We start from the raw sequence: 16,634 nt of genomic DNA, 5'->3' as shown, positions 1-16,634 counted from the left end.
TCACAGCTCAAGTCTGAACTTAGCCAACAAAGGTAGATGATCTGAAGAATTATTTTCATTTGGAAGTCCATTAACAGTCCATAAGTCTTGTTCTGTAAGGAGTGATAGTCTGGCCAGAAGTTTCAAGCCACCAACCAGAGCAACCTCAGCTCCTACATGAAGGAAACACATGTTTAGAGAAACTGTGTCAACAGGTCATTGTAAATTAATCATACAAGTCCTTTCTTAAACGATGATACAGAACTTCAGAATCTTCTGGAGTCTAATGGGAAACAACTTTTAGAATATGATTACATTTCATATTGAGTTATAACCTAATTACAGTTCTTAGGCACAGCAGTTTCAGATGTTTGGTTTTTTTTCCTGGTTCAAATTTGTTTTGAGTTCTGCAAATAATCTTTTGAAGAAAATACCAGTGCAACACATAAGTACGTTAAAAGTAATTTGAAGGGCGCCTGGGTGGCTCAGTTCAGTTAAGCATCTGACTTCGGCTTAGGTCACGATCTCAGGGCTGAGACTGAAACCCCCACCGGGGCTCCACTGTCAGCAGGGAGCTTGCTTGTCCCTCTTCCTCTCCCTCTGCCCCAACTTGTGCATGCTCTCTGTCCCGAATAAAATCCTTAAAAAATAATAAAAATTTAAAAATGAAGTAATTTGAGGGGCGCCTGGACAGTCTGGTCAGTTAAGCCTCCGACTCTTGATTTCAGCTCAGGTGGTGGTCTCAGGATTGTGGGGTCAGCTCCACGACGGGATCCAAGCTCGATGCAGAGTCTGGTTAGGATCTCTCTCTCTCTCTCTCTGCCACTCCCTCTCCCCCCATGCTCACACACATGCTCTCTCGCTCTCTTTCTCTAAAAGAAATAAATCTTTAAAAAAAAAAGTAATATGAGATTGACGACTACATAAGAAATTAATCAACTATCCCATAGCTGTATAAACCAGACAGACCCAGCCACAGCTGAGTAGGAAGTTTATAGGGTGCCTAGAGATTAAATTAGTATACACTGGTTCCAGAGTCAGTGCCCACAGTAGAGCCAGAGGACCTGCTGTTAACGGCACCATTTGATATGCCGGTCCATGGCACACTCCTGCCACCTAGTGAACACTTAGAGCATGACAACTCCCAGACCGTGACTACAATTCAAAGCAGCAAGCCTATTTCATAGACTTGATCTTAGTTGGGGAGGAGTAAGCCATCCAGAGTATTACTAATAAGGTTATCCTCAGTAGGAAGGAGAAAACAAGCAGAAGAAAAAAGGAGAGAAGAAAAGTAGCACAAAAAAAGGGGGGGGGAGGGAAATCAGAAAAGACAGAACAGTGGCCCACATTTTGGACTTGTGAAGTTTTCTGAATGATATTCTCTGACTTACAGTCATTTTAAACTGCATTTTCTTCTCCACATTAAATCCTTTGATTAATATTTAAAACCTTACTTTCACTGAATCGTACAAGGAAAACTGTCTTATCACCTCTGCTTTTTGAAACCACATATTCATATAATGGACTTCTCTTTCCAGAAAGATCCAGAGTCAACATGACAAAACTGTCCATTGCTGGCAATACGACAAGGTCCTCCCATGAAGGCGGTATGCGTTAGTAAAATTTAAGTACAGAACTACCTGATATTGCTGTCACACATATACAAAAAGAAACCCAGTAAATTTACGGCAAGTAAAACCAAAGGGCAATATGAGAGACCCGTAACTCGGAAGCTGACTGGAACTGGAAGGGGGAGCTAAGGATATAATTCTTAGGCGATAATTTGCTTTGAGGGTTCACTGCCTCCACGTTTTGCAGGTGATTAACTGATTTACTCAAATACATTACCAAAAAAATCTTTTTAACTTTTAAATTTAGAATGTCACCTAGATGTTTAGCTAACTTTCTCAAACTCAGCCATGAGGTTGGAGTTACTCCCTTCTCAAGCACAGTGTAAGACTACATGTATTCCTGAAAAAAAAAAAAAAAAAGAAAAAAAAAAGACTACATGTATTCTTTACCTGGCTGCCTGGCAACATCTTCCTTTTCAGCAGAATAGAAAATGTAATCCACAGTTATGGCACTTCGGGAATGACAAGTGGTCACTTCTGGAATTCCAGTGTCAGGAAAATAATGTGAATAAACAGATGACAAGCTGAAATGGTGCTGTAAATTTGAAGATAATCTAAATTGAAAAGAAAAATTGCTTAGCATCCATCAAGTTTTTCTTGATTTTTAGAATCCTTCCTGTTTAAAGCACTTTCTCATTTAATTTCCAGACAAAGTCAGACATTCAGACAAGCGTTATTTAAACAGACCACACCACAATTTGGCATTCTATTCATTCATGTGGTGATACCCAAAACCCATTATCAAGGCTGTGATACGTGGGGTAAAAACTCAATTATTTACATATTAATGTGATTTATTATTAATTAAAACATATTTGAGAGGGGCGCCTGGGTGGCTCAGTGGGTTAAAGCCTCTGCCTTTGGCTCAGGTCATGATCCGAAGGTTCTGGGATCGAGCCCCGCATCGGGCTCTCTGCTCCGCGGAGAGCCTGCTTCCTCCTCTCTCTCTGACTGTCTCCCTGCCTACTTGTCATCTCTGCCAAATAAATAAATAAAATCTTAAAAAAAAAAAATTTGAGAGCCTGCATTTCCTAATAAATATGCACTCTAAAACAATTTATAAGTTATTTGTTGTATTTTTAAGAAAAAAAGTGGTCTTTATGAATGTCACATAGAACCCATCAGACTTTTGATGTCAGACGGGCTATATTTTTCTATGATTATTCTTGCTATGACATATCAGATAATTTTGTACTGCATCTTAAAACAAGCTTCTATAATGGTTTCTATTTATGTCATGTTACAAATACATGTGCTGTAATGAAGAATTTAAAAATCATTTCCAATAAATACCTCTTAAAGTTTAAAGATCTTTTATATTGTGAAAAAAATTTTTTTGAACTTTTTAAAATTCAACATTTAACTAATACCTACTAAGTTTCAGGCACTATCTTAGGTGCTTAAGATACACATATAAAGACACTTTTTAAAGAGCTCAATGTCAAAGAACAAAGGTTATTCTTTCAAAATAACCTTACTTTCCAGTTTTAATAATGTTTTATGTCTAAGGATTTATATTTACAATATTATTAAATGTAAAGTAGGTTTTTCTCAAACTGTTCTCTTACCATCAATTTTTTGGTTTGTAGATAATAAGCTCTGCATATAAGCACACTACATGTATATACAGATACTTAAAAGTATCTTATACCTCATTTTGTTATAAAAAGATTTTAGAATTAGTCAAAACCAAGTATTTGTTAGATTTGTCTTTTTATTAATCTTACTCAGGGAGGGCACCTGGGTGGCTCAGTTAAACATTTGCCTTTCAGCTCAGGTCATGATCTCAGGGTCCTGGGATGGAGCCCTGCATCAGGCTCCCTGCTCAGCAGAGTCGGCTTCTCCCTCTTCCTCTGCTCCTCCCCACTGCTCGTGCTCTCTTTCTCTCTCTCACACATGCTCTCTCAAATAAATAAAATCTTTTTAAAAAAAATCTTAGGGGGATGTCTGGGTGTCTCAGTGGGTTAAGCCTCTGCCTTCGGCTCAGGTCATGATCTCAGGGTCCTGGGATGGAGCCCTGCATTGGGCTCTCTGCTCAGCAAGGAGCCTGCTACCCTCCCCCCTCACTCTCTGCCTGCCTCTCTGCCTTCTTGTGATCTCTTTGTCAAATAAATAAATAAAATCTTTAAAAATCTTAGGGAAGTTTTTACTGTATTTGAAAGGTTTAATCATGAAGTTTTAAATACTTTTTTAAAAAAATCCAAAAACTGTTGCTTCCTATCTTACTAGGTTTTTACATGAGATAATATTTTCTCAACACATAGTATACAAAACAAAAATAAGACTAAGAAACAGATAAAATGAATAAGAGGGGATTGTAATTTGGTCCCTAAATGCAAATGTTAAAACAAAAATTAAAATTAATAAAAGAGCCACAATATAAAATCAAAACATTTTAAGAATCTCCCAAAGAGACAAGATTTAAATCTCTATCCTGCTATATTCACATATATTTTTCTCAACCATAGCCCCAAATATTAATGCTTCTTTACTAATAATAAGGAATCCAGGCATCTTCACTCCTCCACCTTTGGTAACTTTTCCCTGTAGTTCAAGAGTTATAAATACTTATGTAAATTATATAATTTAAATATAAATACTTATACTGGCATATTCTTTTTTGGATCAATTCTCCTGCAGATTATTTTGAGAGTAGTAAGTCAAATGAGGCTAAGCATCGTCTTGAAATCTGAAAGGTATTTTCCTGTGATCCTGATCTTTGTTTAAATATGTAATAGCAGGGGCGCCTGGGTGGCTCAGTGGGTTAAAGCCTCTGCCTTCAGCTCAGGTCATGATCCCAGGGTCCTGGGATCAAGCCCCACATCCTCTGCCTTCGGCTCAGGTCATGATCCCAGGGTCCTGGGATCAAGCCCCACATCGAGCTCTCTGCACAGCAGGAAGCCTACTTCCCCCTCTATGTGCCTGCCTCTCTGCCTACTTGTGATCTCTATCTGTCAAATAAATAAATAAAATCTTTAAAAAAATATATGTAATAGCAATGTATTTCACAGTACTAGCTGGTCCAGGTCCACAGACAGGCTCTTTGCTATAAATAACACTGCTTAAGCCCTTACTATGAACCAAACACCAAGTTTTTCATGCTTTGTCTCATGCAGTCCTCCTAAGTACCCGAAGTATAGACAAGGAAACTGAATCTCAGAAATGTTAAGCTTCTTGCTCAGAATCACACATCTAAAATGTAGCACAGTTAGGAACTCAGGTCTGTTTGACTGAGGAGCCAGCATGGAAAAACATCCTTTTCATTTTTTATCCAAGTGGTTTTTGAGAATTAATTTTTTTATCCAACTTAAGTCAGTAAATGTCTACTGTTATTTTCCAGAACTCACTTTTCAGCTGTCACTAGGACCTCTGTTTTGTCCAGCTCTGTCTGTGTCAGATCACTGTCTATAAGAACAAAGAGAAATATATTAAACTTTCAATATATTGTTCTGTTCTAGTTTTCCACAGAATAGTCCTCTTACTCTAGAATGATATTCAAGACATGTTTAGTTTAGATAGATGCCTAGTTAAATGTTCCATCAGGGAACCTTTATGTTTTGATGGTCTCCATAATTAGCAAAACTGAAATGCAAACATTTCCAAAGCAACATGCAAGTAATTCATGCAGATAATTTTGGAAGGTCAACTTAAGAATGGTAAATTTAGAGTTCATTAAGAAAAGGACTAAGCAAGTGAGTATTATGTTTTTTATAATTCATCCCTGAGATGTTATCCCTTGAAAGATTTAGTTTGATGTCTTCAAAGGGAACACTATTATCAAGGAGACTGCCAAAATGTACTACGAACACTTACCTGTCTTTTCTACTTTTGGTAACTGCTGTACCTCATACACACAGTTCTGGGAGATACCTAGGTTTGGGGGCCAAATGGGAATAGATAAAATTCTTTGTCCCCGTGAAGACTGTTCCTGGCCAGATACCTAAACAAAATTTCAACAGGTATCTTAAGTGAATAGATTTTAAATAGTTTCTGTATTGAAAAGTTTATGTCTTAAATAAGAGGAAATCCAAGAATGGCACTACCCATTATTCATCATAGTAAGTGATTAGTTGTGCTTATGAAATCTTGTTCAAATACAATTCAGAAAGCAGTTACTATTGACATAAAAATGGCAATATTTTCCTTTCCTGTTATTCTAATTGGGACATCTATATGATCTATAACTTTGGACTAATACTGCCCTTCCTTTCTTGCAATTGTATTAATATAAAATCTTACATATTTTATATAACTATTATTTAAAATACTAAGGGAGATCAACTCTTACAAAATTTTAGAACTATCATTCAAACCTCAGTGGTGGAGAGTTTATTTTGGTTAAAATCCTGAAGATCAGATGACGTGAAGTAAGCAACAGAAAGCATAATGAAGATAAAACATGGGATATAGTCAGCTAAGAAATGAAAATATTTAGCATTATGAAAAGGAAAATGTACATAATAAAGAAATACTAAATTACTATTTTGCCAACTATATTGCCCACATCCACCATTCAAAATTCTATTACTCGCCCCCTTATGAGTAGTTCCTTATTTACAAAGTATTAATGTCTATCAATGCTTTTATTTTTCTTCTTCTCCCCCACTTTGGATTTTTTGCTACCTGCCAACTCCTCTAAGGCAGAATGCTGCCATAAATAGATGGAGAAGATGAAATTCAACCAAGTGAGCATCATTACTTATTAGTAGTTGGGGAACATCATCATAGCTTGGTAAAGCAAGGGTACTGGGAATCTAAGGTTTTCAAACAGCCAGTGATGACTATCCTCACACTACGATGAACACAGAGACTAAGTCTGCCTCCTAATAATGATGAAGCAAGCACTTACCTTGCCAATGGCAAGTCCTTCATAATTCAATTTTCCTTCCTTTATAAAACTATAGAGCGGAGAACCAGGAACAGAATTAAAGTCACCACACATAACGATAGGGCAGAAGCTGCCATCTTTCTGATGGGCAACACTGGAAATCTCTGCCAGAAGCATTGCCAACTGGGTCAGCTTAATATCACCTCGCCTTGGGTTATATAACAGATGTGTGTTAGCTACACAGATCACAGGGGAGGCAGCACTCGGAATTTTGGGCTGCAAGAGTAACACTAATCCAACATTGTCTCTATCCAACAGAGGAACGTCACGGCGGTAGAATTCCACTGGGTTCACCGATAAGAGTGAAAACTTGGAATGTTTGAAGCAAATGGCACAGCCATCAGGTTTCCTTCCTGTCCGCATCTTGTATTCACAGTGATAACCTACAAGGAAGAAAGAAATTTAACACAGGGTCTGCCATATAAGCATATATGGCAAAACATAACTCTCCTAATATCTCTGAACAATATTTATCAAAACGTCTTCTCCCAAGCATTAATAATGTAGGATGTTAAGTTTGAGATGGGGTCTAGGTCCTAAGACTGGGTCTCTATATTGGCCGACTTCAGTCTTAAATATGCTAATGTGCATGACCACGCTCTCATTTCCATCCTAATCAAAGTCGTGACAAAGACAGTGAGGCCTTATAATAATCTACACTGCCCAGCCCCCTGACAGCCCATCTCTGACCTTTCTGCCTCTGACTCTTCCCTGCTTGCTCAACTCCCCACACATCTCACCACCTGCCTTCGGGCACTTCTATCTCAGGGTCTCTGCTTTGCTATTTCCATAGTCTGGAAGGACAGAGACTTATCTATGTGGCTCACTGCTAGATCACCGCAGCCTAGAACAGTACACAGGATATAGCAGGCATTCAAACAATATTTGCGAAGAATGAATGCAAAGTAGGCAGCATTTCTTAAATAGATGAACTGTTTCTCGAAGTGTTCATTCATCAAACAGGTTTTTAGCCTCTACTCGTTTGTTACTGGTAGACACTGATGTTATAATGATGAACCAGACACAATAGTCCCTGATATGGAACTCGGAAACTTAGGGGTCTAGTGGTGGGTAGAGCAACTCCTGGAAAGGAATCTAAGAGATTCTTACATACTTTTCTGTTTGAATTAAGAGTATCTACCAAGAGGTGCCTGAGTGGTACAGTCAGTTAGCATCTGACTCTTGGTTTTAGCTCATGCCATGATCTCAGGATTGTGGGATCGAGCCCCACAGCAGGCTCAGTGCGGAACCTGCATAAGAGTCTCTCTCCCTCTGCCCCTCACCCCCAAAAGAATAAATCTTAAAAAAAATAATTAAAAAATTATATATCAACCCAAAAATTCCACTTAAAATACCTCAATCTTTTCCTGACCTTTTGAAATGGGTACCAAGTTTTTTCAAAATTAAGACTTTTTTCTTTGCCTAAATACACCACACATCATTGTTAGCATGTTATACTTTAACAACACACAAATCTTTCAAAGTAAATCTGGCTAAAATAAAGTTACATTGTACCCAAAGATTCCAAACTTGGCCTGATCTCTGCTCCATAATGATCTTCTTGAACTTCTTGCAAACAAAGTACCTTGGAAGGAAAAAATGGCTTGAATTAAAAGAGAGAAAAAATATGAATTTTCTGATGCTTTCATCTTTAAAAATAGGCTGCTAAAATTCTAAAGGCCTAATGAAAGTTGAAGTAAAAAGACTTAAGTCTTTTTTCTTGAAACTATCAAATTGATATTTCCAAATTTAATCAGTCCCCCCAAAACCTGGCCTTTAATTACATGAAACTCTGTTACCATCCAAAACTGGTATTTCCCAAAAGAAGTATTTTAAATTTACATGTTGGAATTCTTTTTCCTGAATTACAATGTTCTTTAGTACTAAATCCTTCTAGTCCTTTCTCAAGGTGATTTCTTTGAATGTATCTAGATTTTTAGAGGAATGACTTACATTTTAAATCAATGGAAGTACTTACTGAATATTTAATACACTGCCAGTCTCTGTTTTCAAAACTGACTGGCAAGCAGAACTTTTTGGATCTTTTTTGAAAATTTAATGATTATTTACACCAACAACCATTCGCAAATGACTCTTTGGAAGTCATGATACATTGTTAAAAACTGCTCCATCACTATATTTAAAACCATCATCCCTTCTTAACCCACAGACAAAAGGGGTAAAACCCATATAGTTCACAGATGAACTTTTCTTATGCGAAGAATTTTGTTGATATTCTGCACTTACATCTGCATCAAAGTGTTTAATTTCTTTCAGGATATTGGGGAACCTAAAACTCCAGTGTAAAACTGGCCGCCGGCAGTGTCTATAGAGATGTGAATTGTCTTCCAATAAATCTTGTGAGAGTATATTATAGGACATCACTGAAAAGTCAAACTTGTTATCACTGTCTTCACATTTGGGGTCAACGTTTTCGTCTCCTAGGATCTTCGTCTTGTCTTTATTATGGTTACATATATATTCCCAATGTCGTTGTATTGTGCCTGTTAAAATATATTGAACAAAATACAAAGAATTAATGAAAAATGACCAAATATTTTCCGGCATGAGTTTTTTCTTGCCTTTTAAAAATGCCCACAGGCAATGAACAGAATGTCTTCCCCTAGGAAATGACAACATAGCACTACGAAACTGGAAGCTGTCATCAAATTGATTACGAAGGCAGTAAAATGATACAGTGACTGACCAACAGGTATAAAACCAGATTAAAAGGAGGTAGCAGGTCATTTTGGAGACTGAGAGAGTGTTAATAAAGGTAAGACTATATAGCTTCTCGCTTACTTACAGTTAAGAAGTGGCTCTGCCAGACATGCTCAGCAACTTCATAACCATGATAACGTACAGTTGACCATTGAACAACACGGGGGTGGAGGAGAGGGTTAAGGGCCCTGCGCAGTTGAAAATCCACATCAAACTTTTGACTCCTTCAAAACTTAACTACTAATAGTCTATTGTTGACTGGAAGCCTTACCGATAACAAAAACAGTAGATTAACACATAACTTGTATGTTATATGTATTTTATACTGTATTTTACAATAAAGTAAGCTGAAGAAAATATTTTTTATTTATAAATTTATTTATAAATTATAAATTTATTATATTTACATTATAAATTATGTTTATATTTATATTATTGTAAATTTATTTATAAATTTATTAAAATCATAAAGAAAGGGGTGCCTGGGTGGCTCAGTGGGTTAAGCTTCTGCCTTCGGCTCAGGTCATGGTCTCAGGGTCCTGGGATGGAGCCCCACATCTGGCTCTCTGCTCAGCAGGGAGCCTGCTTCCCCCTGTCCCTCTGCCTGCCTCTCTGCCTACGCAGAGACCCACGCAGTTCGACTCTTGTTCAAGGGTCAACTGTATTTGTATGTCACAGTTGGCTTTTCAATAAGATGATTTCATACCGTAGTTTATTTCCTATTAGTAACATAAGATTATCAAATGATTAAGCTCTAGAAATAACTCATCTCAGAATTCCGGTTTAGACATGAATGAAGGGTGTATGACGGAAATATATGGAAGTGTATTCAGCGGAACAATGCAGACAAAATGAACAAAAGAAATCTTTTTAATGCACACCAAAGCAAATGTTGAAGATAACATAGCTGTAGAATGCTAGTCAATGACAAGGGCTGGTTGAAGAACCTAGCATGCAGCATCCAGAAATGTGTGATGGTTTACATTCTGCAAAGACACATGTATCTGGGCCCAGTGATGAAAAAAGAGAATCAAAAAGCATGAGATTTTGCAATTATAGGCAGTCCTCGACTTAGAAATGACCTACAAACACACACGCAAACATACGTACATACGCCCCTTTGATCTTATCTTCCTCACCCCACCATGAAGGAGGATATTCTTACTGCCATGGAAGGCATGAAGAAAAATGTGGAACTTTTAGAGATTCTACGAGCTCAACAGAAGGGGAAAACAAGAAATGGGAAGAACTTGGGAAAACAGATTTGGAGATCGCTTTTCAAGCAGGAAAAACCTCAGCCCTAGAATATCTCCCTTTTCCTGCATGCAGGTTTTCACTTTACTGGATTACGATACCTAAGATTCTACCAATTAAAAATTAAATTGAGGAAAAATAATTCTATATGTACGGGGAAAAAAGACCAAAAGTGAAATTTTAAAATGCCCTCTGGTAAACGAGTTTAATAAGATTGCTTTCCTCAAAATCTAAATGCTGAAAGCAGCTGCATGGAAGAAATAGACATTTTGACCAGAGGCTAGAAGAGGAAGATTATTTTTATGAATACTGAGGTCTGGGTGGGACAGGGGTGCTGTAGACTTACGATACCATGAAGGTACTAAGAGCCTGAGGAGAAGGGTAAAGAAAAAATGATGGACGGAAAGAAAACCAAACCAAACAAAAGCCATCCAGGGTTGAAGAACTTAGCCTGGAGCTTGTCCTATACCCAGGAAAGGGATGGAAACTATCCCCTTCTGCATCCTTCACTGAATATGGAGAATCCTACCTGCAAAGGCCCAGAATTACAGCTAACTGCACTGACTCCATAGGACTACTCTGAGATTTGTAACAGTTTCCACGGGGAAAACGGAAACAGATGGTCAGCCACTGATTCTCAAGAACTAATTACCCAGAACACAATTCATTCATAAATTGGGGACTGTCTATGATGGTTTCAGCCACAAGTCATAGTCTTTATACGTATACGAGATGCAAAGGGCTGTAGTCATGCAAACACAATGCAAGCGACCATCACAGTTACAGCACTACCCTGGTGTCACCACCACATTAAAGTATGAAAGATGAAGGTCCAGAAAAGTTGTTCATATTTTCTTGTAAAATATGTGTATGGAAGGGCATAAAAATGCATTGAGATTGTATTGTCCTGACAAGCGTTTGTAAGCCAACTCTTTCTGCAATTTCATTTTGAAACATGTCATGACCATCAGCTCCTGGTATACCGGGGCTGGGATGATGGGGTAAATACATATTTTCTCCCGACCACATTTGTTTTTAATAAACATACAGATATGTGTTTGAATGCTAGGGTTCCATGGAAGACAGTTTGAAGACGACTGATAGAGATGACAGTCTTTGGCCTTCATATACTTCACAACATAAATTCACACTACAAAAGCTTATATACCTTCCATGTCAGGAGGAACAAGGTGATCACAGCAGAGAAGACAGATGAATCAAAGAAAGTAAGCAATAGGCCTGATCAGGTTTTTAGGGTGCCTAATTAAAAAGTCATAATTGTGTCACACAAATCCTTCAAATGCCACTTTAAAGTGACAGGCAAGTTAGAAGGCTGTTCTCTTGATGGAAAAGTATTAGTGAATTATCGGAAGTCACAAATATGGCTTAACGAAGAGCATTTTCCTTATCCACAATACCTAGGAAGAACGGACATATAAAGAGTCAGGTCGCAATCAAAGTTCATCAGTATGTAAATTGTAATTCCCCAAGTGTTAAAGGGAAAACAACACCATCATGGTTTTCTGAGTACCTACTATGAAGCCGACAGTGTATTAGGCACTTTGACAGGTCTCATTTCATCCTCAACAGGCTTTCAAAGTAGGCATTATTTCACACTAGGAAAGAGTGGTCCCATGACCTGGCCAAGTTCACGCAATCAGTGGTGGAGCAGAATGAGAGCAGGGAGTGGTTCCTGAGGCCAGGCTTATGTCAGCAAGCCACAGCTCCACCGGACAGCACAGCAGATGTACGAAAGGCTAAACCACAGAGCAGTGCGCTGACCTGATGAACAATGAATACGGGAAGGAACAGTAATCTCACGGCTTCATACAGCCCTAGATTTATAGGTTATGGAGTTGACTGTACCTAGGAACCTAATTTTAATGTCTCTAACACCTTTCATTCATTCAAATGAACATTTGTTGATGAACACATGTTGTGCTCAAGTATTATACAAACAGATTTTCACTTTTGGTGCTTAAAGTTTCTACTCAAATGTGTAGCAGAATTTCTACTTAAAAGAGCCCTAAGTAATCTTCGAGCTAACCTAGCTCTGACCTCCAAGTGAGACTCACTTTGAGCGTTTTCCTTTGACAAACTTATGTGAGCTCCCTACACATGAACACCTACACAGTCTATTTCCAAATACCTTCAGAGGAATTATCTTCACTGAAAACCATAGCTCAGTAAGAACGACAACTCAAAATTCTACCAAGATGATTCATATACACTTTGGAGGAGGAGCAGGGCTGGCAGCACAAAAGGAGTCTCGTGAATTGTTTGGAATGAAAAGAATATGACAAAACTAGAAATGATCTACATGTTTAGAAAACAATTATTTCTTAAAGTTGATTAAGATGTTGTTCCCTTATTAAAAGATAAAACTTGGGACACCTGGTTGGCTCAGTGGGTTAAGCCTCTGCCTTCGGCTCAGGTCATGATCTCAGGGTCCTGGGATCGAGCCACCACATCTGGCTTCCTGCTCAGCAGGGAGCCTGCTTCCTCCTCTCTCTCTGCCTGCCTCTCTGCCTACTTGTGATCTCTCTTTCTCTGTCAAATAAATAAATAAAATCTTAAAAAAAAAAAAAAAAGATAAAACTTCCCATAGTGTCTCAAGATTATAGCAATAGAACCCATTATGAGAAATATACTGAATAAGCTAAAATCTTATTCTGTAAGAAAATATCTTTCATTTATGATTGTGTCTATTTAAGAATATCTTTTTGTCTTACACAAAAAAGTTAGGATTAAACTGGCTGGCTCAGTTGGTAGAGCATGTAATTCTTGAGCTTGGGGTTGTTAGAGTCCCACGTTGGTGTGATTACTTAGAAATAAAATTGTCAAAAAAATAAATTTAAAAAACCCTTAAATTTAATTTTTTAAAATAGGTATGTGGACTCCCAAAAACATATACCAATTTCTAGGAAGTCTAAGGACCTCTGTTTTAAAAACAATGGATTTATTATTCTTAAATTAAACTTAATGTTTTAGTTTAGTCCTATGTTCTTTCCCAGTCTTATTCTCGCTATATATAGCTTCTTCTATATTTACTGCCAGAAATACATAATAAAAGATAAAAATAGATATAAGTAAAGACTTAATTTTAAAAAATCATTTCCTTTTTCCTAACAGAAAATTACTGGCTGAAAATAAATACTAAAACCCCTACAAAATCTGGAGGTTTTAAGGATTATTAGAAAGTAAAGTTTTAATAATTCTATGGCTTCTATTTCTGCACCAAGATAAATGTCACCTTTACCTTGGTGTTTTCTTCGTTTTGATGAAGGCTCATCTCCCTCAGAGTTCATGATGTAACTAGAGAGATGAATCAAAGAGGTCTGGCTCAGGTTGTCAGGTCTCCAGTTCCAGTACTGAAACGGAGTTCTAGACTCAAATAAACAAGGTGGTCTCCAATTTAGTGAAAAATGCCTACTACTGAAGTATGGGTAAGGAGCACGAGAATAATGTCCAGGCCACCTCATACAACTAGAAATATGTCTGTTCCAGCAACACCTTTGCAGATTCTCCCACGGTGTCGTCCAATCTCTGGCCAGACTCTTCTGGTGATGGGGTAACATGGGGTATCTAAAAGAAATAAATACACTCCTTGAGGCACCACTATTTGTTCACTCTATAGCACCCAAAATCCAAATCTGTTTCCTCAAGGGAAGATAATGTCTAATATTTAAAATCTGACTTCTAAATCATGAAGGATTGATGGGGGGAGCAGCTAGGATTTAATTATTAGTAGCAACATCTCAAAACTCTCCCTCAGCACCTATGAATGGCATTCGAAATACTTAACATAGAATCCACCAGCCTCCCAAAATACCACACACGCTTCAAAAAGTCCTCAGTTCACCTGAGAGATTAACCAACCATCAAACTGGTTTTCAGAGTAGCTTTCTAATATCTAATAAACTGTATGGATAAATAAAATCCACAGCAAATGTAATACTTGATTCAATGTAGAACACTTAAGCTGAGTACAATGAAAGCACATCTCTCCTGCAACTTGGGTTTGGAGTCGACAGAAACATGCTTCTGAACAGTTTTTTATAGCAAGATTCCATTTTCCAAACATCTGTATAGCTAAGAAAACAAAAACCTATCCCAACTTCACGAAATGACCTCTCTTGCTAATCAGTAGGTGGATAATTTATTTTTCCATCCTTCATTTTTTTAAGGCATGCTTCTCCTTGAGGGAAATGAAATGGGATAGCGATTACTTATTAATAATTCACCAGTACTTCAAACCCAACAGCACCAATTTACTGATCATCCAAAATATATCCAAAGTAGTGTTACCATTAACTTGAATAAATATGTTGCTCTCAGGCTCTCTTAAGAAACAATGCAACTTAAGCACCATCTTCTTACCATACTATTCTGGCAAAATTTTGGATTCAGAGGACTTCTGTCCTTTCCCAGAACTTATTAAAGGTACAATTCCAAGACAGTGTTAATAATGTCCACTTTTACCACTGAAGAAATTTTGCTTAAACTGTATTTACTGTTATTTGACTTTTATATATTCATTTTAAAGGCATCTAAATTTTTATGATATATTTTTGTTTATGCATTCTCAAATTGTTCTCTAAATTCAACTTAACTGTAAATCTTTAAAAGCATGACATGGGCAGACTATTCTGCTTTGTGACAACTCTGAAAGCCATAGAGATTTAGGTGCTCGCTCCACACTTTTTCTATCCTAACAGGCTACAGTACTGAACTACAATACTTGTGCTACAAAACTTATTGATTGTCTATATTCACAGGAACTTATATGGATGTCTTTTTCTCAAGATGATGAGCTCCTTCAATACCAGAGCTTTCTTACTCATTTTAATTCTGGTCTCTCCCTAAGTGCCTAGCACAGTGCCTGGCACACAGCCGGTACTCAGGAAAACACTGCTGAGCTGAATTGTGATCAAGCCCCCGACTGTAGATTAAAACTAGATCCCCATGACTTATATAATAATTAATACAGTGTTGTGTTTCCCAGGTGAGGTACACCAGTCCATTTCGCATGGTACACAATTAAACTTTTTGATTTTTCACATATAAGTATTTATTAGAAAAAGCCCATAATGAGTACGTCAAACCCAAGATTTCGTGGATACTGCTTAGGGCGACGCTAATACAGGCAGCATTACTGAAATGCTTTAAAAAAAAAAAAGTCAATTTCAAGAAAAAAATGTAGTACACACAGGTGTGGAAGGAGAATCTGGCAATAAACCGTAAAGGCTGGTATACAAATGACTGAAGTGTGAGAAACACTGACACCACAAACAACAAACCCCCGGGTGTGCGTGCGACGCGCGCGCCGCCCTCGGGGTCAGGCCGCCCGGGGACCTACGGCGCAACCCGCCGCCTCCCCGCCGCCTCTCGGCTCCCGGCGCGTGCTGAGGCCTGGCAGGAGGCCCGCGACCCGGGGGCTCAGGCTGGGTCGGGGCAGGGCAGGGGAAGTGGGCCGGGGCTCCAAGGCCCAGCCGGGACGGGAAGGCACGAGCTCTGCCGGCGATCGACCGCTCCGAATCCGGCTCGGCCCCCGTCCGCCGAGCGCCCCTCCGGCTGCGAGCCGGGTTTACCTATCCCTCGGGGTCTCCGGAGGCTCGTCCCGGCGGCACCGCCGCCCGGACCCTCTTCCTCCTCCTTCTTCCCCCAGCCCGCCCCGCCCCGGGTTAACCGGGGCCGCCCGCCCCCGCTCCTCCCTCCTCCCTCCCAGCCCTACTGACCGGCCTCTCCCCACCACACAGCGGCCGTAGCCCCTCCTCACACAGCGCCACGCTTCCATCTTCCCCTCTGCGGGCGTCCAATTCCGGGGCCCGGGGCTCAACCTCAACCTCTACACCGGATCGGGCGACCGAAAGCACCAGGGGTTCCCCATCACTAGACGTCGGGAATCCGGGCCGGCTGCAAGGCATGCTGGGAGGTTCAGGCTCGCCCGCCGCCAAGTCCCCATCTTGCGCCGCGAAAGCCTCCGAATTGCTTCAATCCGGAGTTGGGTTCAAGTAGCATGCGCAGAGGGTGGGGAAGCCTGCGCCGCCATTTCAGAATAGGGCAAACAACCGACCTCTGTCTTAAAGGAACAAGAGCTAAGCTAAGGGCTGGACAGCTTTGTGAAGGCCTGCGGGAGGGTACGGGGTGGTTGCGTGAGA

The 16,634-nt window shown here is 39.2% G+C and overlaps 1 protein-coding gene across 2 annotated transcripts; it reads right to left on the bottom strand.

Annotated features, from left to right (window-relative positions):
• On the bottom strand, nt 1-16,270 carry ANGEL2 (angel homolog 2; the record flags this gene model as incomplete). Of its 2 annotated transcripts, none has more annotated exons than XM_080823965.1 (9): nt 1-152; nt 2,001-2,164; nt 4,958-5,015; nt 5,424-5,550; nt 6,460-6,881; nt 8,014-8,083; nt 8,746-9,002; nt 13,733-14,058; nt 16,212-16,270. In XM_080823965.1, 9 exons carry the CDS (start codon nt 16,268-16,270, stop codon nt 1-3), a joined length of 1,635 nt encoding a protein of 544 aa, XP_080680091.1. The 2 variants fall into 2 exon arrangements, with proteins under 2 accessions (XP_080680091.1, XP_080680090.1); XM_080823964.1 differs by lacking the exon at nt 16,212-16,270 and adding an exon at nt 16,065-16,109.
• Between the last annotated feature and the right edge of the window lie 364 nt (nt 16,271-16,634).

The sequence above is a fragment of the Martes martes genome (genome assembly GCF_963455335.1).
Source record: "Martes martes genome assembly, chromosome: 15".
Taxonomy (NCBI): Eukaryota; Metazoa; Chordata; class Mammalia; order Carnivora; family Mustelidae; genus Martes; species Martes martes.
Note: the sequence above shows the minus strand (reverse complement) of the source record. Positions and strands in the feature narration are given on the sequence as shown.